Source organism: Hemiscyllium ocellatum, chromosome 10 (assembly GCF_020745735.1).
Source record: "Hemiscyllium ocellatum isolate sHemOce1 chromosome 10, sHemOce1.pat.X.cur, whole genome shotgun sequence".
Classification (NCBI taxonomy): domain Eukaryota; kingdom Metazoa; phylum Chordata; class Chondrichthyes; order Orectolobiformes; family Hemiscylliidae; genus Hemiscyllium; species Hemiscyllium ocellatum.
This window is the reverse complement of record NC_083410.1, coordinates 58,147,045-58,171,134: the sequence shown is the minus strand read 5'-3', so window position 1 is coordinate 58,171,134 and position 24,090 is coordinate 58,147,045. Positions and strand designations below refer to the sequence as shown.

The 24,090-nt window shown below is 42.7% G+C and overlaps 2 protein-coding genes across 2 annotated transcripts in view; one reads left to right on the top strand and one right to left on the bottom strand.

Annotated features, from left to right (window-relative positions):
• Positions 1-372: 372 nt before the first annotated feature.
• On the bottom strand, positions 373-18,095 carry LOC132819770 (ubiquitin-ribosomal protein eS31 fusion protein). The gene is made up of 6 exons (XM_060831514.1): positions 18,025-18,095; positions 17,867-17,932; positions 3,324-3,378; positions 1,663-1,748; positions 1,388-1,519; positions 373-560 (listed from the first exon to the last, which is right to left on the bottom strand). Exons 2-6 carry the CDS (start codon positions 17,912-17,914, stop codon positions 411-413), a joined length of 471 nt encoding a protein of 156 aa, XP_060687497.1. The 5' UTR covers positions 17,915-17,932; positions 18,025-18,095; the 3' UTR covers positions 373-410.
• Positions 18,096-18,484: 389 nt separating this feature from the next.
• Positions 18,485-24,090, top strand: part of LOC132819438 (clathrin heavy chain linker domain-containing protein 1-like) — a 54,265-nt gene continuing 48,659 nt past the window's right edge. Inside the window, exon 1 of the mRNA XM_060830943.1 lies at positions 18,485-18,879. Within this exon, the coding sequence (XP_060686926.1) occupies positions 18,697-18,879 (183 nt within the window). The 5' untranslated portion in view covers positions 18,485-18,696. The remainder of the gene's footprint in view (positions 18,880-24,090) is intronic.

Here is a 24,090-nt window from a genome sequence, read left to right as displayed (position 1 = left end):
CAGTACATTTTTCCTTGTTAGCATATTTTTCTATTTTCTTTTCTCCTTCAATTATTTAAATTCACCTCTAATGCAACTATACTACTCACACTAACTGTTCTTTCTGGTAATATTCAATATTCTAATGCCCTCTGCTACTCTACAAGTAGTACATCAAATACCCACATTTCTGCTCACAGAACATTCCTCTTATGATTAGAGACATGTAAGGTTATAAGTTTTTATGCTGGTAACAGCTGACAGTCCATAATCTTAATTTAAGCTTGGCCAGTGGGTAAAATCTTGTGGCCTGCTGCTATGGATGACTCTACTATTGCTCAATTTCAAAGAAATAAACTGAAGGAGTAAGATACTCGATTGAAAAAAAAAGAGTTCAACAGTTTTCCATCTAGTTTATTATACATGTGTAATTATGCATCTTCATTCTTGTTGTAGCAGTATGTCAGACAGCACTTGCCACAGTATTGTCTATTGAAGTGACTGGCCATGAAGACACCAGCACCACACTCTTCTGAAGGACATTCACGTCTCAGGCGAGAGATTTTTCCATGCTCGTCAACCTAAATCAAAATGATGAGTTTAATTTTGTGCAAAGTAAAACAAAAAACACAAACTATCTCCCTAATAAGCTATACAAGAGTGGATGATGAGCAAATCTCACTTTACACTTTAGAAAAACTCTTGAGTACTGATGATTATGCTTGTCAAATTATGAAAGATTATGCCAAATCTGCTAATATATGTTTGTCACTTTTATATTATTTTGAATAACATTGTACAAATTAGGTCTTGTAATGATAAAATTTCTTTTTGTATAAAGCAGAGTGTTGCAAGATGATTAAAGTTTTTTGTCTCCACTAGCTAGAAGAACTCAGAATCTAGACTAATTGTTCTTATACAGAGTAACCCTCTCAGCAAACAATTTAGAATCTAATTCAGGTGAAAATACTTGAAATCAAAAAAGAAATTTAATTGAAATGACTTGGAGCATCTTGTTTAGAAATCAGTTATAAAAATTCAAAAATTCTCTAACTTTAAACAATGTCTTCTGTGCATTAACAAAGAGGCCATGCCTCTTTAATCTATCAACTAATTCTGCCCATTAATTGTAGTTAAAGATTGTCACTTTTCATTCCATACGATGGAAGGAAAGTCTGCATAATATTCCTTGGAACCTTATTTTCTTGTTGCATTGAATTCAAAATATTTCAAGTTTCTTTTCCTGCATAATATTCAGTATCTTATACCAGTTTTCATCTGCCCAAAGCACAGTACTGTACCACATTTGATCAACAACTTTAAATGTCAAAATGTGCCTTTAGGAAAAGCAAGCCACCTGTGATATAACAAAAAAAAAGTGTCAACTCTGCAATCATACAACTATTACCTTGTAATACTTAAGGACAGCAAGTTTGACCTTCTTCCTCTTATGCTGGTTTTTCTTTGGTGTGGTATAAGACTTCTTCTTTCTCTTCTTGGCACCGCCACGCAGTCTCAATACAAGGTGCAAAGTTGATTCCTATTGAACAGTACCAAGTTTTGTGAAGCATCAAGTATATAGTCTCACTTGTTCTGGTGCATAAAAGTATTGTTATAAAAAAAAAGTCAGGTTCAGTACACTAACCACAAATTCAGAGTCAAAATTAAACAAAGTAAATATACCTTTTGGATATTATAATCAGAGAGTGTACGGCCATCCTCCAACTGCTTTCCAGCGAAGATCAGTCGTTGCTGATCAGGGGGTATACCTATAATAAAAGTACAGAAAAAGTGTTATCACACCTGAATTTGATAAAGATGCCAAGCTAGCCAGAAGGATATAATACAGCAAAACTTAATTTCTGTAAACATGATACAAACAGAATGCTAAAAGAAAAGCAAAGTTGTCATCATCAATACAAGAAACTTGGAAATTAATTTCCTTCTATAAAGAGGTCTTTAAAGAGGGACTTTATTTCTGCATGGTATTTCAATTGTTAGAAATTTTGCTGAAGTTGGAAGCCATGTATAGATGGAAAAGCTTATAAATTTAGTTAGTTTATATATGTAACCATGTAATTTAGTTTTCAGAGAATGATTAAGCACAACCTTTTGGAATTTTAAAACATCCCAAAGCTCTGTCATTTAATACCACTAAAGCAGATGGCCTAATTATTTCTGAAATTGGAGGCCTTGCACGTGCTTTTTCTCTACATTTGTATACATAACTAAATAGTATACACAAAGTAACTTACTACCTTAATATAATGCAGAACTTCAAGAATCTTAAATAGGTCACAGGTGAATGTTACTTGCGCTCAGGTTGTAATCCAAAAGGAGTGATGTATTTTGATTAATTGGAGACCAAGTGATTTAGTCATGGTGGATAACAGAAAACATACCATGGTTGATTTGGTGATGGGAACAAAGCCATTTGGTTGAGGGGGAGGGGCTAACACTTACAGATAAAAGAAAGATAATTCAAAGGACTATCATTCTCCATGGATCAGTCAGTGTGTTCAGCTGTTAAACAAAAAAAAGGTTGTGGTCGGAGATCACCCAGATACAAAACTTCCAAGGGCTCTTGTGGTCTCTGAGCCAGGAGATTCAGGTTCAAGGCCCAGCTGCACTAAAAGATATGAAAAAGACAAACCTGAACAGACTGCCTTTAAAATATCTAGTACCAGAATCCATGAGTGTACTTATGGTGCATCAGTAGTGTTCCCATCTGAGCTAATAGGTCTGAGTTCAGGTTCCACCTGCTCCCGTCTATAATGGCATCTCTGTTGAAAGAGATTAGAAGTGCCTAGAAATAAAATCCACCTCCATTTTAGAAGGAAAAGGGTCAAATATCTGCCCATTCTATACAATCACTATTGAGTGCTCAGGCAGAACTCCAGAATCAGCAGGACACCATAATTTTGGCTTCCAGCATCATTTTAAGAGTTCAGCATCTTCCAACTCGGGTGAAAAAATGTGACATCTGAAATAATGTTCATAGTGCATAGAATGTTTAAAAAAAAAAACAAACCCCCCCAATTCAGTCTCTGACCTCAGCCAAAAAGTATCTTTTGGGAAGTCAAGCCTCAAGAGTGTAAATGTAAAAAGACGTTCTGAAGTACTCTATTCCGAGAATGTTATAACAGTCTTTTCTCCTGGACTTCCACTGAATATGACATATCCATTTAAAACCATTTAAATGCTGCTTATGATTAAGAAATGAAAAGCGCAAATCACAACTCAGTGATGTTCACTTGTATTGCAAATTTTGACTCCATGTTAAGTTCTTGGAAGGCTAACAGATCAGTTTTCCTAAAAAAATTTAAATGAAAACTACTCCATACCTTCCTTGTCCTGAATTTTAGCCTTTACATTTTCAATAGTATCAGAGGGTTCAACCTAGAATAAGAACATACAAAAAAAAGCTCAATTAGACTGACATTCCACTTATGAAAAAAAAATTCTTAAATAATTCAATATCAGCTTTGAGCACAATGTGCTCACTAGCAATTAAGGCAGTTACAAACCAAAAAAAAAGTCATTCTGATCATTTAAAAATTGTAAGAAAGTATTCTCTTTCTGCATTTTGTTTAGAATAGTTGCTCAAAAACAGCTTCACAATGACTTTAAAAACCAATGAATCCAAGAACATCAATCTTTCTAGTTTAAGCTTCTCAACTGATTTAATTTGAGACTACTCCAACTTTGAAGCAAAAGTAAGTGACCTGAAACATTCACATAGACCTAAAAGGCAGGACTGAAAACAAAATATTTAACACAACTACACCAAACCTGCAAATTAACAAATTTGAAATATTAACAAACATTTTTTAAACATAAAACCTTACATCAGAAGTTTTTTTTTCGGCAGCAGTTGGGAATGGGAAGAGCAACTGAGAGGACCAATGGCCCAACGGGAAGGTAATTGTTTAATATAAAAACTTACCTCGGGATTTTCAGGTATATTTTGGCAGCGGCTGAATCCCAAGACGCTACATGTGTAGTGTCTCCCACCCGTGCCCCCAACCACACACTCCCCCCAACCAAAAAAAAACTCTTGCGTGTTGCTAAGGTAAGGTGTTTCAATTGATATTTCTTGTGTATTGAGAGACTGATTAAAAGTTTACTATTAATTGAATAAGACGATAGAGAAGTACCAAACATTATTTAATTCAAATTTGTATGAATTAATTAAATAACACAAATCTGGGCAAGCAGGGACAAGATAAGACTAATAAATTAAACTGCATTTATTTCAATGCAAGAGGCCTAACAGGGAAGGCAGATGAACTCAGGGTATGGGTAGGAACACGAGACTGGGATATCATAGCAATTACAGAAACATGGCTCAGGGATGGGCAGGACTGGCAACTTAAATTTCCAGGATACAAATGCTACAGGAAGGATAGAAAGGGAGGTAAGAAAGAAGGGGGAGTGGCATTTTTGATAAGGGATAGCACTACAGCTGTGCCGAGGGAGGATATTCCAGGGAAGTTAGTTGCGTGGAACTGAGAAATAAGAAAGGGATGATCACCTTATTGGGATTGTATTATAGACACCCCCCCCACCCCCGCCCAAAAGTCAGAGGGAAATGGAGAAACAAACTTTTAAGGGGATCTCAGCTATCTGTAATAATAGGGTAGTTATGGTAGAGGATTGTAAATTTCCAAACACTATGGCAGTCCCAGTCGATGTTAAAGGTTTAGATGGAGAGGAATGTCTAAAGTGTGTACAAGACAATTTTCTGATTCAGTATATGGATGTACCCACTAGAGAAGGTGCAAAACTTGACCTACTCTTGGGAAATAAGGCAGGGCAGGTGACTGAGGTGTCAGTGGGGGAGCACTTTGGGGCCAGCGACCATAATTCTATTTGTTTTAAAATAACGATGGAAAAGGATAGACCAGATCTAAAAGTTGAAGTTCTAAATTGCAGAAAGGCCAATTTTGACAGTATTAGGCAAGAACTTTCAAAAGCTGATTGGAGGCAGATGTTTGCAGGTAAAGGGACGGCTGGAAAATGGGAAGCCTTCAGAAATGAGATAATGAGAATCCAGAGAAAGTATATTCCTGTTAGGGTGAAAGGGAAGGCTGGTAGGTATAGTGAATGCTGGATGACTAAGAAAAAAATGGAAGGTTTGGTTAAGAAAAAGAAGGAAGCATTTGTCAGGTATACACAGGATAGATCAAGTGAATCATAAAGGAAGTAGGAGTATACTTAAGAGGGAAATCAGGAGGGCAAAACGGGGACATGAGATAGCTTTGGCAAATAGAATTAAGGAGAATCCAAAGGGGTTTTACAAATATATTAGAGACAAAAGGGTAACTAAGGAGAGAATAGGGCCCCTCAAAGATCAGCAAGGCGGCCTTTGTGTGGAGTCACAGAAAATGGGAGAGATACTAAATGAATATTTTTCATCAGTATTTACTGTGGAAAAGGGTATGGAAGATATAGACCGTAAGGAAATAGATGGTGACATCTTGCAACATGTCCAGATTACAGAGGAGGAAGTGCTGGATGTCTTGAAATGGTTAAAGATGGATAAATCCCCAGGACCTGATCAGGTGTTCTGGAGAACACCGTGGAAAGCTACAGAAGTGATTGCTGGACCTCTTGCTGAGTTATTTGTATCATCGATAGTCACAGGTGAGGTGCCGGAAGACTGGAGGTTGGCAAATGTGGTGCCACTCTTTAAGAAGGGTGGTATGGTCAAGCCAGGGAACTATAGACCAATGAGCCTGACCTCAGTGGTGGGCAAGTTGTTGGAGGGAATCCTGAGGGACAGGACGTACATGTATTTGGAAAGGCAAGGACCGATTCAGATAGTCAACATGGCTTTGTGTGTGGGAAATCATGTCTCACAAACTTGATTTGAGTTTTTTGAAGAAGTAACAAAGATTGATGAGGGCAGAGCAGTAGATGGGATCTGTATGGACTTCAGTTCGGCGTTCAACAAGGTTCCCCATGGGAGATTGATTAGCAAGGTTAGATCTCACGGAATACAGAGAGAACTAGCCAGTTGGATACAGAACTGGCTCAAAGTTAGAACACAGAGGTTGGTGGTGGAGGGTTGTTTTTTCAGACTGGAGGCCTGTGACCAGTGGAGTGCCACAAGGATCGGTGCTGGGCCCTCTACTTTTTGTCATTTATATAAATGATTTGGATACAAGCACAAGAGGTATAGTTAGTAAGTTTGCAGATGACACCAAAATTGGAGGTGTAGTGGACAACGAAGAGGGTTACCTCAGATTACATCAGGATCTGGACCAGATGGGCCAATGGGCTGAGAAGTGGCAGTTGGAGTTTAATTCAGATAAATGCGAGGTGTTGCATTTTGGGAAAGCAAATCTTAGCAGGACTTATACACTTAATGGTAAGGTGCTAGGGAGTATTGCTGAACAAAGACCTTGGAGTGCAGGTTCATAGCTCCTTGAAAGTGGAGTCATAGGTAGATAGGATAGTGAAGACAACGTTTGGTATGCTTTCCTTTATTGGTCTGAGTATTGAGTACAGAAGTTGGGAGATCATGTTGCTGCTGTTGAGGACAATGGTTAGGCCACCAATTGTGTGTAATTCTGGTCTCCTTCTAATCGGAAAGATGTTGTGAAACTTGAAAGGGTTCAGAAAAGATTTACAAGGATGTTGCCAGGATTGGAGGATCTGAGCTACAGGGAGAGTCTGAACAGACTGGGGCTGTTTTCAATAGACAATAGGTGCAGGTGTAGGCCATTCTGCCCTTCGAGCCTGCACCACCATTCAATATGATCGTGGCTGATCATCCTTAATCAGTATCCTGTTCCTGCCTTATCTCCATAATCTTTGATTACACTATCCTTGAGCACTCTATCCAACTCTTTCTTAAATGAATCCAGAGACTGGGCCTCCACTGCCCTCTGGGGCAGAGCATTCCACACAGCCACCACTCTCTGGGTGAAGAAGTTTCTCCAATCTCTGTCCTAAATGGTCTACCTCGTATTTTTAAACTGTGTCCTCTGGTTCGGCACTCACCCATCAGCGGAATCATGTTTCCTGCCACCAGAGTGTCCAATTCTTTAATAATCTTATATGTCTCAATCAGATCCCCTCTCAGTCTTCTAAACTCAAGGGTATACAAGTCCAGTCGCTCCAGTCTTTCAGCATAAGGTAGTCCCACCATTCCAGGAATTGACCTCGTGAACCTACACTGCACTCCCTCAAAAGCCAGAATGTCTTCCCTCAAATTTGGAGACCAGAACTGCACACAATACTCCAGGTGTGGTCTCACCAGGGCCCTGTATGGCTGCAGAAGAACCTCTTTGCTTCTATACTCAATCTCTCTTGTTATGAAGGCCAACATGCTATTAGCCTTCTTCACTACCTGCTGTACCTGCATGCTTACCTTCATTGACTGGTGTACAAGAGCACCCAGACCTCTTTGTACTGCCCGTTTACCTAAATTGATTCCATTTAGGTAATAATCTGCCTTCCTGTTCTTGCCACCAAAGTGGATAACCATACATTTATCCACATTAAACTGTATCTGTCATGCATCTGACCACTCACCTAACTTGTCCAGGTCACCCTGTAATCTCCTAACATCCTCCTCACATTTGACCCTGCCACCCAGCTTAGTATCATCAGCAAATTTGCTAATGTTATTACTAATACCATCTTCTACATCATTAATATATATTGTAAAAAGCCGCAGTCCCAGCACTGATCCATGTGGTACCCCATTGGTCACTGCCTGCCATTCCAAAATGGAGCCGTTTATCACTACTCTTTGTTCCCTGTCAGCCAACCAACTTTCAATCCAAGATAGTACTTTGCCCCCAGTACCATGCGCCCTAATTTTGCTCGCTAACCTCCTATGTGGGACTTTATCAAAAGCTTTCTGAAAGTCCAGGTATATTACATCTACTGGATCTCCCTCGTCCATCTTCAAAGTTACATCCTCAAAAAATTCCAGAAGATTAGTCAAGCATGATTTCCCCTTCATAAATTCATGCTGACTCTGATCTATCCTGTTACTACTATCCAGATGTGTTATAACTTCATCCTTTATAATAGACTCCAGCATCTTTCCCACCACTGAGGTCAGACTAACTGGTCTATAATTTCCTGTTTTCTCTCTCCCACTTTTCTTAAAGTGGTACAACATTAGCCACCCTTCAATCCGCAGGAACTGATCCCGAATCTATCGAACTCTGGAAAATAATCACCAACGCATCCACGATTTCTCGAGTCACCTCCTTCAGTACCCTGGGATGTAGACCAGCAGGACCCAGGGACTTATCAACCTTCAGACCTAATAGTCTCTCCAACACCAATTCCTGGCAAATATACATTCCCTTCAGTTCAGGTCCTTCAGCCACTGTTACCTCAGGGAGATTGCTTGTGTCTTCCCCAGTGAACACAGATCTGAAGTACCAATTCAATTCTTCTGCCATTTCTTTGTTCCCCGTAACATATCCCCCTCTTTCTGTCTTCAAAGACCCAATTTTAGTCTTAGCCATTTTATTGCCTTTCAAATACCTAAAAAACCTTTTACCATCCTCCTTTATATTTTTGGCCAGTTTACCTTCGTACCTCATCTTTTCTCTGCATATTTCCTTCTTAGTAGTCCTCTGTTGTTAAAAGCTTCCCAGTCCTCAGTTTTCCCACTTATCTTTGCCACGTTATACTTTTTCTCTTTTAACTTCCCTCGCCAGCCACTGCCACCCATGCCTTCTCCTAGGATCTTTCTTCCTTTTTGAATGAACTGATCCTGCATCTTCTGCATTATACACAGAAATATCTGCTATTGTTCCTCCACTGTCATCCCTGCTAAAGTATTGCACCATTGAACTTTGGCCAGCTCCTCCCTCATAGCTCCATAGTTCCCTTTATTCAACTGAAATATTGTCACTTCCGATTGTACCCTCTCCCTGTCAAATTGCAGATTGAAGCTTATTGTATTATGGTCACTACTTCCCAATGGCTCCTTCACTTACAGGTCCCTGATCAATTCTGGTTCGTTGCACAATACCAGATCCAGAATGGCCTTCTCCCTGATAGGCTCCAGCACCAACTGTTCTAAGAATCCATCTTGGAGGCACTCCACAAAGTCTCTTTCTTGAGGTCCAATACCATCCTGATTCTCCCAGTCTACCTGCATGTTGAAATCCCTCATAAGAACTGTAGTAACATTTTTGTGACAGGCCAATTTCAGCTCCTGATTTAACTAACATCCGACATCCAGACTACTGTTTGGGGGCCTGTAGATAACTCCCAAGAGGGTCTTTTTACCCTTAGAATTTCTCAGCTCTATCCATACTGACTCTATATCCCCTGATCCCCCTACATCTCTGGAAGCCCAGTGATGGGAGATAAGGAAATAGCAGGAGAACTTAATAAGTAATTTGCATCAAGTCTTCACAATAGAAGACAGGAGTAATATCCCAACAATTAGAGGGAGTCAGGGGGCTGAGTTGAGTATGGTTGCCATTACACAAGAGAAAGTGCTAGAAAAGCTAAAAGGTCTTAAATATGATAAATCTCCTGGCCCCGATGGGCTACATCCTAGAGTTCTGAGGGAGGTGGCTGAGGAAATAGCGGAGGCATTGGTCGAGATCTTTCAAAAGTCACCGGAGTCAGGGAAAGTCCCGGATGATTGGAAGATCGCTGTTGTAACCCCCTTGTTCAAGAAAGGATCAAGACAAAATATGGAAAATTATAGGCCAATTAGCCTAGCCTCGGTTGTTGGTAAAATTTTAGAATCCATCGTTAACGATGAGGTTTCTAAATTCTTGGAAGAGCAGGGTTGGATTAGAACAATTCAACGTGGATTTAGTAAGGGGAGGTCGTGCCTGACAAACCTGTTGGAATTCTTTGAAGAGGTGACAAGTAGGTTAGACCAGGGAAACCCAGTAGATGTGGTCTATCTAGACTTCCAAATGGCCTTTGATAAGGTGCCACACGGGAGGCTGATGAGCAAGGGGAGGGCCCATGGTATTCGAGGTTAGCTACTGGTATGGATTGAGGATTGGTTGTCTGACAGAAGGCAGAGAGTTGGGATAAAAGGTTCTTTTTCCGAATGGCAGCCAGTGACAAGCGGTGTCCCGCAGGGCTCAGTGTTGGGGCCACAGCTGTTCACATTATATATTAATGATCTGGATGAAGGGACTGGGGGCATTCTAGCGAAGTTTGCCGATGATACGAAGTTAGGTGGACAGGCAGGTAGTACTGATGAAGTGGGGAGGATGCAGAAGGATCTAGACAGTTTGGGAGAGTGGTCCAGGAAATGGCTGATGGAATTCAATGTGAGCAAATGCGAGGTCTTGCACAGTGGAAAAAAGAATACAAGCATGGACTACTTTCTAAACTGTGAGAAAATTCATAAAGCCAAAGTACAAAGGGATCTGGGAGTGCTAGTCGAGGGTTCTCTAAAGGTAAACATGCAGGTTGAATCCGTGATTAAGAAAGCTAATGCAATGTTGTCATTTATCTCAAGAGGGTTGGAATATAAAAGCACCGTTGTGCTACTGAGACTTTATAAAGCTATAGTTAGGCCCCATTTGGAGTACTGTGTCCAGTTTTGGTCCCCACACCTCAGGAAGGACACACTGGCACTGGAACGTGTCCAGCGGAGATTCACATGGATGATTCCTGGAATGGTAGATCTAACATACGAGGAACTGCTGAGGATCCTGGGATTGTATTCATTGGAGTTTAAGGGGAGATCTAATAGAAACTTACAAGATAATACATGCTTGGAAAGGGTGGACGTTAGGAAATTGTTTGCGTTAGGCGAGGAGACTAGGACCCATGGACACGGCCTTAGAATTAGAGGGGGTAAATTCAGAACAGAAATGCGAAGTCATTACTTCAGCCGGAGAGTAGTGGGTCTGTGGAATTCATTGCCAGAGTGCAGTGGAGGCAGGACACTAAGTGTCTTCAAGGCAGAGATTGATAATTCCTTGTGACATCAAGAATTTAAGGGCTACGGGGAGAATGCTGGTAAGTGGAGTTGAAATGCCCATCAGCCATGATTGAATGGCGGAGTGGACTCAATGGGCCAAATGGCCTTAGTTCCACTCCTATGTCTAATGGTCTTATTCTAGGTCCCTCCACGCAAGGGACTGAATATCATCCCTTACCAACATGGCCACCCCACCCCCTCTGCCCGTCAGTCTGTCCTTACGATTTCCCTGGAGCGTTGGAGGTGGAGGGGTGACCTAATAGAGGTTTACAAAATTATGAGGGGCATGGATAAGATAAATAGATAAAGTCTTTTCCCTTGGGTCGGTGAGTCCTGAACAAGAGGGCATAGCTTTAGGGTGAGGGGGGAAAAGATATAAAAGAGACCTACGGGCAACTTTTTCATGCAGAAAGTGGTACGTATATGGAAAGGGCTGCCAGAGGATGTGGTGGAGGCTGGTACAATTGCAGCATTTGGATGGGTATATGAATAGGAAGGGTTTGGAGGGATATGGGCCAGGTGCTGGCAGGTGGGACTAGGTTGGGTTGGGATATCTGGTCGGCATGGATGAGTTGGACCAAAGGGTCTGTTTCCATGCTGTACATCTCTATGACTCTAAGTAGAGATGGCTGAACGTGATTGCTGTAGCTGTATGGTGTGGGAGCTGGTAAACTGCAGTGACCACATCTGCAGCAAATGGTGGTTACTGGAAGAACTCCAGATCAGAATTGATGATCAGGAATCTGAGGTTCAAACACTGTGGCACATCCAGGACAGGTAAGAGTATCTGGACGCTTTGTTTCAGGAGGCGGTCACACCCGGTAGATTAAGTAATTTGAATTCAGTTAGTGATCAGGAACAACACAGTATGACCGTAAATTAGGCAGGTTGGGGGATTCTGAGTTCAGGAGTGGAGGAGCCTTAGCCCTTGACCTTGTCCAACAGGTATGAGATATTTGCTCCCTGTATGGATGAGGAAAAGGGCTGTGGATAGGATGAGCCAGCTGACCATGGCACCATGGTGCAGAAGGCCATTTTGGGGGGGGGGGGACAGAGTTCAATGACAAGTAGTTGATATAGGGGATTTTATAATTAGAGGGACAGATAGTATCCTTTGTGAACTGGATCAAGAGTCCGCATGGTGTGTTGCCTGTCTGGCACCAAAGTGCAGGACATCTGACTGGCTTGAAGGAATATTGGAGGGGGAGGGAGAGAATCCAGCTGTTGTAGTCCACATTGGCAATGCTAGGAAGAAGGACCTGTTCGGGGAGCATCAAGCACTATGGAGGAAACTGAAGAACAGGTCCTCAAGGGTCACAATCTCTGGATTACTGCCCAAGCCACGTGCTAATTGGCATAGGCATAAGAAAATTAGGGAAGTAAACATGTGGCTAAGAGATTGGTGTGGGAAGGAGGGATTCCATTTCATGGGACATTGGAATCAGTTTTGGAACCGGGGCGAACTGTACAGATGGGACGGTCTTCATCTGAACTGATCTGGAACCAGTGTTCTGGTGAAAAGGATAAACAGAGTGGTCACTAGGACTTTAAACTTGAGAGTCGGAGAGGAAGGGAAAGGGAAAGCAACACGGAGTATGGAGTCCAGTAGAAAGGTAAGCAGCAGGTTAGCATATGTGCAGCTTTTAATTTCGAGGTAGACTAAAAATGAAGCAAAAGGAAGGATAACTTAGGACATATTACGAGGGGTGATGGAGATCATGAGGTTAAGAAAATTAGCATTAAACTGCTTTACCCAAACACTCGTAGTATTTGGAACAAAGTAGATGAATTAACGGCACAAATCACCATGAACGATTATGACGTGGTAGGCATCAGAGACGTGATTGCAGGGGGTTCAGGACTGGCAGTTAAACATCCAAGGATTTACAACTTATTGAAAGGATAGGGAAGTGGGCAGAGGGGGCAGGGTTGCCTTGTTAGTTAAGAATTAAATTAAATCTATGGCACTGAATGACAGAGTCAGAGGATGTGGAGTCTGTGTGGGTGGAGCTGAAGAACTACAAAGGCAAAAAAAAACACAATGGGAATTATGTACAGACCTCCCAGCAGTGGCCAGGACCAGAGGTGCAAGATGTACCAGGAAATAGATTATGCCTTTCTGGCATGCCCTGTCACTGTGATCATGGGGGAACTTCAATATGCAAATGGGCTGGGTAAAAAGCATTGCTAGTGGATCCAAAGAAAGGAAATTCATGGAATGCTTACAGGATGGTTTTCTGGAACAGCTTGTGATGGAGCCCACACAGGAGCAGGCTATTCTGGACGTAGTGCTACATAATGAGCCAGACTTCATAAAAGATCTTAAAGGAAGGGAACACTTAGGAGGCAGCTATAATAATATGGTAGAGTTTAGTCAGAGAATGCAAAAATCGGATGTAACAGTGTTACTGTTAAATAAAGGTAATGACAAGAGCATGAGAGAAACTGACGAAAATTGACTGGAAGCAGAGCCTAGTGGGTAAGACAGTACAACAACAATGGCAGGAGTTTCTGGGTGTATTGAGAACACAATTCAGAGATTCATTCCAAAGAAAGATTATCCGGGGTTGGGGGAGGAATTAGACAACCATGACTGACAAAGGAAGTCAGGAAATATATCACAGAAAAACAGAGAGCCTATAAAAGTGGCTAACAGCACTGGGAACTCAGAAGATTGGGAAGACTACAAAAACAGAGAATAACACAAGGGAAATAAGGACAGACAGGATCAAATATGAAGGTAAACTAGTCAGTATTATTAGAAATGATAGTAAAGGTTTCTTTCAATAAATAACAAATAAGAGGCAAAAGTAGAAATTGGGCTGCTCCAAATTGATGCAGAAAGGCTAGGTGATGAGAAATAAGGAAATAGCTGAAGAACTTAAATACTTTGTGTCAGTCTTCACAGTGGAAGACATGAGTAAAATCCCAACAACTAAGGAGAGTCAAGGGGCAGAGTATAGTAGCCATTATAAAAGAGAAAGTGCTAGAAAAATTAAAAAGGTCTAAAAATTGATAAATCTCCTGGCCTGGATGGGCTACATCCTAGAGTTCTGAGGGAGGTAGCTGAAGAAATAGCAGAGGTGTCGGCTGTAAACTTTCAAAAATCACTAGAATCAGGGAAAGTCCCAGATGATTGAAAAATTGCTGTTGTAACCCCCTTGTTCAAGAAAGGATCAAGACAAATTAAATGAAAAATTGTAGGCCGATTAGCCTAACCTCAGTTATAGGTAAAATTCTAGAATCTATCGTTAAGGATGAAATTCCTAAATTCTTGCTAGTGCAGGGTCAGATTAGAACAAGTCAGCATGGATTTAGTAAGGGGACTTTGTGTCTGACAAGCCTGTTAGATTTATTTGAAGAGGTAGCAAGTAGGTTAGAAACCCAGTGAATGTTATCTACCTAGACTTCCAAAAGGCCTTTGATAAGGTGCCTCACGGGAGGCTGCTGAGTAAGGTGTGGGCCCATGGTGTTTGAGGTGAGCTACTGGCATGGTTTGAGGATCGGCTGTCTGACAGAAGGCAGAGTTGGGATAAAAGGTTCTTTTTCGGAATGGCAGCGAGTGACAAGTGGTGTCTCACAGGGTTCAAGGTTGGGGCCATAGCTGTTCGCTTTATATATTAATGGTCTGGATGAAGGGCCTGGGGACATTCTGGCGAAGTTCGCCGACAATACCAAGTTAGGCGGATAGGCAGGTTGTTCTGGGAAGGTGGGGAGGCTGCAGAAAGACAGAGCTGAAAATGTGCTGCTGGAAAAGGGCAGCAGGTCAGGCAACATCCAAGGAACAGGAGAATTGATGTTTCGGGCACGAGCCCTTCTTCAGGAATGAGGAAAGTGTGCCAAGCAGGCCAAGATAAAAGGTAGGAAGGAGGGACTTGGGGGAGGGGCGTTGGAAATGCGATAGGTGGAAGGAGATTAAAGGTGAGGGTGATAGGCCAGAGTGGGGGTGGATGGAGAGGTCAGGAAGAAGATTGCAGGTTAGGAAGGTGGTGCTGAATTCGAGGGTTGGGACTGAGACAAGGTGGGGGGGGGGGAAGAAGAAATTAGGAAACTGGAGAAATCTGAGTTCATCCCTTGTGGTTGGAGGGTTCCTAGGCGGAAGATTACTTAGATTACTTACAGTGTGGAAACAGGCCCTTCGGCCCAACAAGATGAGGCGCTCTTCCTCCAGCCGTCGCGTTGCTATGGTCTGGCGACTGAGGAGTCCAAGGACCCACATGTCCTTGGTGGAGTGAGAGGGGGAGTTGAAGTGTTGAGCCACGGGGTGGTTGGGTTGGTTGATCCGAGTGTCCCAGAGGTGTTCTCTGAAACATTCCGCAAGTAGGCAGCCTGTCTCCCCAATATAGAGGAGACCACATCGGGTGCAGCGGATGCTGTAAATGATGTGTGTGGAGGTGCAGGTGAATTTGTGGCGGATGTGGAAGGATCCCTTGGGGCCTTGGAGGGAAGTAAGGGGGGAGGTGTGGGCGCAGGTTTTGCATTTCTTGCGGTTGCAGGGGAAGGTGCCGGGAGTGGAGGTTGGGTTGGTGGGGGGTGTGGACCCGACAAGGGAGTCACAGAGGAAGTGGTCTTTTCAGAACACTGATCGGGGAGGGGAGGGAAATACATCCCTGGTGGTGGGGTCCGTTTGAAGGTGGCAGAAATGGCGACGGATGATACGTTGTATTATGGAGGTTGGTGGGGTGGTAGGTGAGGACCAGTGGGGTTCTGTCCTGGTGGCGACTGGAAGAGCGGGAAGTGGAGGAGATGCGGTGGAGAGCATCATCAACCACGTCGGGGGGGGGGGGGGGGGGGGGGGATTGCAGTCTTTGAAGAAGGAGGTCATCTGGATTGTTCGTATTGGAACTGATCCTCCTAGGAGCAGATGCAGCGGAGACGAAGGAATTGGGAATATGGGATGGGGTTTTTACAGGGGGCAGGGTGGGAGGAGGTGTAGTCTAGGTAGCTGTGGGAGTCGGTTGGTTTATAGTAAATGTCCATGTTGATTCAGTCGCCTAAGATAGAAATGGAGAGGTCTAGGAAGGGGAGGGAGGAGTCTGAGATGGTCCAGGTAAATTTGAGGTCGGGGTGAAAGGTGTTAGTAAAGTGGGTGAACTGTTCAACCTCCTCATGGGAGCATGGGGCAGCGCCGATACAGTCATTGATGTAGCAGAGGAAAAGGTGTGGGATGGTGCCAGTGTAGGTGCGGAAGATTGGACTGTTCCACATATCCTACGAAGAGGCAGGCATAGCTGGGGCCCATGCGGGTGCCCATGGCTACTCCTTTGGTTTGGAGGAAGTGGGAGGATTGGAAAGATTCTCTTGGACTCCTCCATCGCCAGACCATAGCAACGCGACAGCTGGAGGAAGAGCACTGCATCTTCCGCCTAGGAACCCTCCAACCACAAGGGATGAACTCCGATATCTCCAGTTTCCTCATTTCCCCTCCCCCCGCCGTGTCTCAGTCCCAACCCTTGAACTCAGCACCACCTTCCTAACCTGCAATCTTCTTCTTGAACTCTCCGCCCCATCACCCTCACCTTAACCTTCTTCCACCTACCACATTTCCAACGCCCCTCCCCCAAGTCCCTCCTCCCTCCCTATAATCTTAGCCTGCTTGGCACACTTTCCTCATTCCTGAAGAAGGGCTTGGGCCCGAAACGTCAATTCTCCTGCTCCTTGGATGCAACCTGACCTGCTACGCTTTTCCAGCAAAACATTTTCAGCTCTGATCTCCAGCATCTGCAGTCCTCACTTTCTCCTTGCAGAAAGACTTAGACAGTTTAGGAGAGTGGTCCAAGAAATGGCTGAAGAAATTCAGCGTGAGCAAATGCGAGGTCTTGCACTTTGGAAAAAAAGTACAGGGAGACTATTTTTGAAATGGTGAGAAAATTCATAAAGCCAAAGTACAAAGGGATCTAGGAGTACTAGTCCAGGATTCTCTAAAGGTTGACTTGCAGGTTGAGTCCATGGTTAAGACAGCAAATGTAATGTTGTCATTTATTTCAAGACGGTTGAATTGTAAAAACAGCAATGTGCTATGGAGACTTTATAAAGCTCTGGTTAGGCCCCATAACTCAGGAAGGACATACTGGCACTGGAGCATGTCCAGCAGAGATTCACACAGATGATCCCTGGAATGATGGGACTAACATGCAACGAACAGTTGAGGATCCTGGGATTGGTTTCATCAGAGTTCAGAAGGTTGAGGGGAGATCTAATAGAAACTTAGAAGATAATGCATGGCTTAGAAAGGGTGGACGCTGTGAATGTTTCTGTCAAGTAGGGATACTAAAACCAGTAGGCACAGTCTTAGAATTAGAGGTCACTTTAAAACAGAAATTTCTTCAGCCAGAGAGCAGTGGCCTGTGGAATTCATTGCCATGGAGCGCACTAGAGGCCAGGATGTTAAATGTTTTCAAGGCAGAAATTGATATTCTTAATCTCACAAGGGATTAAGGGATACAGGGAGAGTGCAGGTGAGTGGCGTTGAAGTGTCCATCAGCTATGATTGAATGGTCTCAATGGGCCAAATGGTCTTATTTCCACATCTATTTCTTATGGTCTTAAGCGCTCACATACTTAAGGCGTGGAATCAAGTGATTTTCGAGTGGAGTAACTAATGCCAAACTAAACTTTAATTTATGATGAGATTAAAACAAGAGTTAATGTTAATAGACCGCACTCCTTAATCCTCAAAACTAAATTACTTGTGTAGCCTTGTGTAAATGAATAAAAACACCGATAAATTCACAACCACTCCCTTAAAAAATTTACATAAGATATTTAAGGCCTTGGGATTCGTAAACTGGAGAAGACACTACCCGGATTCTCAGCGCATACTAAATACAGCTTTAATCGACATTACATTAAATATTAATTTTCAGCTCGAGGCATTTGCACGTTTTGTTTCGACTCGAGACCTGGAGGAGGCCTCTAGTCAGCGCCGGCTGCCCGCCCCGCACTAACCTCGAGGGTTATCGTTTTCCCCGTGAGGGTTTTTACGAAGATCTGCATTTTTAAACCTCGATCCACCTACATGGGGCCAAAAAAGATCAAAATAAAAATCAGATGACAGATAGCTAACGCTGTATAACATATCTGCTAAACCGGGAGCTCAGACTTACCAACTTCTGCACTCTAAAAGCACAGTATCGAAAGAGGACCTTGTGCCCAAGCCACGGGGTTTTCCAAACCTTCCAGCAGGGCGTGGGTGTCTAGGCAACTCCGTATTCGATGCACTTCAAATTTTCAAAATATCATTCGCTTTTCGAGGCATTGAAACAAGTATTAAAGTAGATTTCAAAGTATTTCCACATGAAATCGATACCTTGATTTCTAATAATTTTATTCAAGATCAAGACAGCCTGATGCATTGCATTGTGGGAGTTAACTAACTAACGATAAAATATTGTTTAAAGTTAATACTTTTCACATGTTGCATATGCAACTAGATAACTTGTTTCTGTTCAACAAAATTAAATCCGATTATGAAAAGAAACGTTGTCTTTTTGAAAGACTGATGGAGCTGAAACTACATTTCCCAGAAAACTGTGCGGTGTGTCCTTTATCTCCCTTAGCAACCAACTGTTCATTACTGTTCATTACTGTTAACACCGATCGTCAATGTAATGGGGGACAAGATCTTAAAAGTTCTTTTAGATACATGTCACGATTCGGAGACAAATGTCGACCCGAGGAATATGAAATATTGAGTGTGAGAGGCTAGGCCACCACGGACAAAGCCGTGCACTGACGGCCTGCTCATCAGGACAGGTACCTGGGCTGGGGAAACTCAAATGGCCACCGAAGGGCTGTCAACAGCGACCCCGGACAAGTCTCAGGCTCGTTCACCAAATCCCGCTGACCGAAACCTTTGCCGCATTCGGACACACATTAACACCGAGACCGAGGCGCTGGGCTGTCCTGATCAAGGACCAGATGAGCAGCGGTACATTATTTATAGGAATGTGTTTGATAAGGTAAGAATGGCAGACCATCCACAACGACCTGAAAATCAAGGTCTCTGCAGATATAATCAGAACCGAATGAATGACTTGAAGTCAACTTCAACTACTTATTTATATTTTCACTCTTAAGTAGATTCACAATGAATTACAATGGGAATTCAGAATAAACTTTTTTGGGGGAACCCAAGCTCACAAATATTCATTTTCAAATTGCTCCCTGAAGCACGTCAGTTGCTTTAGGTCAAGCAGATTAGAGTGTTAAATGGCTCGATGTGATGTGCAATTCTATAATAACAACTATGGATATAGGCCTTTAAGCTAACAGGTTCAGGTGATTGAGATTTAGAAATTTAAAAAAAAATCAAACAATAGAAATATAACAATTTGGGTAAGTTCAGTAATGGTGAGATAGGAATCTGTGAATAGGCCAGAAGAACAAAAGGAGAGGCAAAAATAGACATTGGACCACTGGAAAATGACACAGGAGAAATACTAGTGGGGAACAAGGAAATGGTTGATGAATTGAATTATTACTTCACATCAGTTTTCATGGTGGAAGACACAAGTAATATCCCAAATATTCAAGAGAGTGAGGGGGCAGAGCTGAGTATGGTGGCCATCACCAAGCAGAAGGTGTTAGAAAACCTGAATGGCCTGAAGGTGTACAAATCACTTGGACCAGATGGAACTACACCCAGAGTTCTAAGGGAGATAGCTGAAGAGATAGTGGAGGTGTTAGTGGTGATCCTTCAGGAATTGCTAGAATCAGAGAGGGTCTCAGAGGATGGCAAAATCACCAACGTGACACCCTGTTTAAAAAGGGAGTAAGGCAAAAGACAGAAAATTCTAGATCGATTAGCCTAACCTTGGTCATGGGTAAGATCCTGGAATCCATTGTGAAGAATAAGATTTCTGAATACTTAGAAGTGTATGGTAAAATAGGGCAAACTCAGCATGGGTTCATCAATGGGAGATCATGCCAAATCTACTAGAAATCTTTGAGGAAGTATTGAGCAAGTTAGATCAAGGAGAGCCAATAGATGTTATCTTCTTGGACTTCAAGAAGCCCCTTGACATGGTGCTGCACAGGAGGCTACTGAGTAAGATAAGGGCCCATAGTGTCAGAAGCAAGCTGCTAGCATGGAATGAAGTTTGGTTGTCTGGCAGAAAGCAGAGAGTAGGAATAAAAGTGTCCTTCTCGGGATGGCAGCCAGTGACAAGGCTCACTGTTGGGGCCACAATTTTTCAATTTCATGAGTATATAAAAAAGAAGAATCTAGCTGAAAGTAAATGTTGGTCCCCCTTAAACAGAGATGTACAGCATGGAAACAGACCCTTCGGCCGAACTCGTCCATGCCGATCAGATATCCCAACCCAATCTAGTCCCATCTGCCAGCACACGGGCTTTATCCCTCCAAACCCTTCCTATTCTATACCCATTCAAATGTCTTTTAAATATTGCAATTGTACCAGCTTCCACCACTTCCTCTGGCAGCTCATTCCATACACATACCACTCCCTGTGTGAAAAAGTTGCCCCTTAGGTCTCTTCTATATCTTTCCCCTCTCACCCTAAACCTACGCCCTCTAATTCTGGACTCCTGACCCCAGGGAAAAGACTTTGTCTATTTATCCTATCCATGCCTGTCATAATTTTGTAAACCTCTATACGGTCACCCCTCAATCTCTGACGCTCCAGGGAAAACAGCCCCAGCCTGTTCAGCTTCTCCCTATAGCTCAAATCCTCCAACCCTGGCAACATCCTTGTAAATCTTTTCTGAACCCTTTCAAGTTTCACAACTACTTTCCGATTGGAAGGAGACCAGAATTGCACGCAATATTCCAACAGTGGCCTAGCCAAATGTTGTACAGCCGCTACATGACCTCCCAACTCCTGTACTCAATACTCTGACCAATAAAGGAAAGCATACCAAACGCCTTCTTCACTATCCTATCTATCTGTGACTCCACTTTCAAGGAGTTATGAACCTACACTCCAAGGTCTCTTTGTTCAGCAACACTCCCTAGGACCTTACCATTAAGTGTATAAGTCCTGCTAAAATTTGCTTTCCCAAAATGCAGCACCTCGCATTTATCTGAATTAAACTCCATCTGCCACTTCTCAGCCCTTTGACCCATCTGGTTAAGATCCTGTTGTAATCTGAGGTAACTTCCTTCGCTGTTCACTACACCTCCAATTTTGGTGTCATCAGCAAACTTACTAACTGTACCTCTTATGCTCCCATCCAAATCATTTATGTAAATGACAAAAAGTAGAGGACCCAGCACCGATTCTTGTGGCACTCCACTGGTCACAGGCCTCCAGTCTGAAAAACAACCCTCCACCACCACCCTGTGTCTTCTACCTTTGAGCCAGTTCTGTATCTAAATGGCTAGTTCTCCCTGTATTGCATGACCTTGCTAACCAGTCTCCCATGGGGAACCTTGTCAAATGCCTTATGAAATCCATATAGATCATATCTACAGGTCTGCCCTCATCAAACTAATAATGCGAAAGAGAAAATGGTTGAAATATGAAACTGTTGGGGAAAAGTTAACATTATTTGCCTGGAAGCCATTGTCCTGATTCAGCTGAGAGTTCCATTTTGTGTCCCCAGCCAGAACTTTGCTGGCTATGCATTCCCTACTATGAGGTAATGTGAAAGGTTGCCCTTATCTTCCTTCTCAAGATAGTGTCTCCTCACTTTGCTGAAAAATCAGCGCAGGCTGTAGAACCAGTCAAGCTGACATAGACTTTCCAATTAGTCCCCCTTCCTTCTCTAGTTATTGCGTCTTCACGGTTAATCAGCCAATTAGGGATATCTCTGCTTAGTATTAGCAATCTGTGTAACTAGAGCAGGTGACGATACCATTTGATCTGTCCACTTGTAGAATGCGTAAAAGTGCTTTAGTTTTGAACTTAATGACTAACCTCTAATTTAGTACCAACTTGTAAGCATGCCAAACTGTGTAATTAATGATCAGCTCCTATCTGTTTTCTCTATATAATCCTGTAGTATCCTAATGTACTTCGGAATAACACTGAGCCACAGTTAGGATGGTGAATTCCTGATGATATATCGTGTAATAAACTAATCAGTTCGCAAGGTCTGAGTCTGAGAGCTTTCTTCAACAGAAACAAACGTTTTATGTGCAATTTTATCTTCTGAGGCTAATTGTAAGAGTGGGTCTAAAAAATGTATACTTCACTTCAGGATTGTGATAATCCCTACAAAGGAAATTCCTAATTAATCTCCATATGGAGCTCTTTACAATATGAGTTCCTCTGGTAACGGCAGTGACCTGCCCAACTTATAACTCATCACCTGAGCAGACCTAATTTGAACTGCCCATAATAGGCTTTACATAGATATTGAATTGGCTACAGGGTATTTTTACTAGTAGTGGATAGTAGTTTAAAAGCAAACACACAAAGAAAAGCAGATCCAGGAGTAATAAAAGATAAACCAATACTGGAATAGGTGTGCAGAACTGTTTGTTCCTGACTAGGAAAAGGCTGTGCATGCCACGAATAATGGCTCCAATTTGGTGTTCAGCAATATGATGTTCCTTTACAGTCAAGATTCCTGAGTTATTACAGGGACAGAGCAGATTTTCCACAGTGCCTATGTTCTTCTTAACTTATTACATTATGCCTGTGCACATAAGATGGCACACTCTATAGGCAGGATGTCCAGCAGGATCATCTGGATACCAACATCTGGGCACCATATTTAAGAGATACCCAGATAGCCCTGGACTGTCTGCAACACAGAGCATCTTTCACCTTTGCTTATCAATCCCACCCCATCCCAGGAAGTATTAGAGACCAGGCAAAATTTTCCTGAAGACCCTCCTGGATAGAGGAATGTTCTTTTGTCTATGAATGGCAATAAAGGCAGCCTGGGCAGAGCCTGAGGAGGTCAGAGCTCATGGATAGCTCAAGAGAACCTGGATCCAGTACCATATGAGGATGAATGATTTCCTGTACCATCATTTACACCATTGTCTACTGAATGCTTCACGCTCGTGTGAGTGTGATTTAGAATTGTAGTACTGTCACTGAAATATACGAAAGTGGGTGCAAGGAATCTCTACCAGAAGCCTCGTGCAATTACAGTAAACAACGTAACATTATTGGCATCACAGCAATGCTGCCTCTCAAACATCTGCCAGGGTTTAAAATGTAAAAGAAACTGCAACATTCAATGGCTCTTGCACTGTCAGGTTGCTTATCTTTCATGAAAACTAGGAAATTGCACATAACTGTTAGCTTGCATGGAACAAGGATAAAGCCACAAAAAATAGCCTTTAGAGTTGAATTGCTCTTTTGAATTCAGCCTGACCAAATTTGATGACATAGAGTCATAGAGATGTACAGCACAGAAACAGACCCTGCTTCGAACTTGTCCATGCTGACCAGATATCCAATATTAATCTAGTCCCATTTGCCAACACTTGATCCATATCCCCGGAAATCCTTCCTATTCATATACCCATCCAGGTACCTTTTAAATGTCATAATTGTACAAGCCTCCACCACTTCCTCTGGCAGCTTATTCCATACATGCACCACTCTTTGCATGAAAAAGTTGCCCCTTAGGTCACTTTCCCGTCTCCCTTAAACCTACGTCCTCTAGTTTTGAACTCCCCACTGGGGCTGCCTCGATTGAATAATCTTGTTGGCCCATTCAGGGCTCACCTCAGATTGTAAGGGTGGAATCTTCCCATTTGCAATTAATGTTTTGTTGCGACATTCATGGCCCACAATTTTCCATGATTGGAGCAACTTCTGTCATTCCACGTTTCACACTATTAATTATGCAACTGACCTGTTAAACCCTTCGAACCCAAATTACACAGCAGAAGGGACGAAAGTACTCAACGCTGCTGGGACCTTCTGGCATGTACAACGCCGGTGCTATATTTGGAATCCGGGCTGCGCAACACTTCAAATGCTGCAAGCCAGGAAGTGGCATACCATCCCTCAGCTGTTGAATCAGTATTTCTTTATGTTAAATGCCATTTGGAGGTGGCACCGAAGGTGGCAAGGGTGCAGAATGTACTTTGAGTGGGGACTTCAATGTTCACCACCAAGACTGACTCAACAGCACTACCACTGACTGAGTTGGTTGAGTCTTAAAGACGTAACTATTAAACTGAATCTGTGGTGGGTGATGAAGGAACCAACAAGAGGAAAAACCATCTTTAACCTCATTCTCAT

Excerpts from the sequence above, each read along its gene's own strand:
- LOC132819770 (XM_060831514.1), bottom strand. The coding sequence starts at position 17,914 with ATGCAGATCTTCGTAAAAACCCTCACGGGGAAAACGATAACCCTCGAG. Across the intron at positions 1,749-3,323 it reads TAAAATTCAGGACAAGGAAG|GTATACCCCCTGATCAGCAA; the intron begins GTATGGAGTAGT and ends CTTTTATTATAG. Across the intron at positions 561-1,387 it reads CTGTCCTTAAGTATTACAAG|GTTGACGAGCATGGAAAAAT; the intron begins GTAATAGTTGTA and ends ATTTTGATTTAG.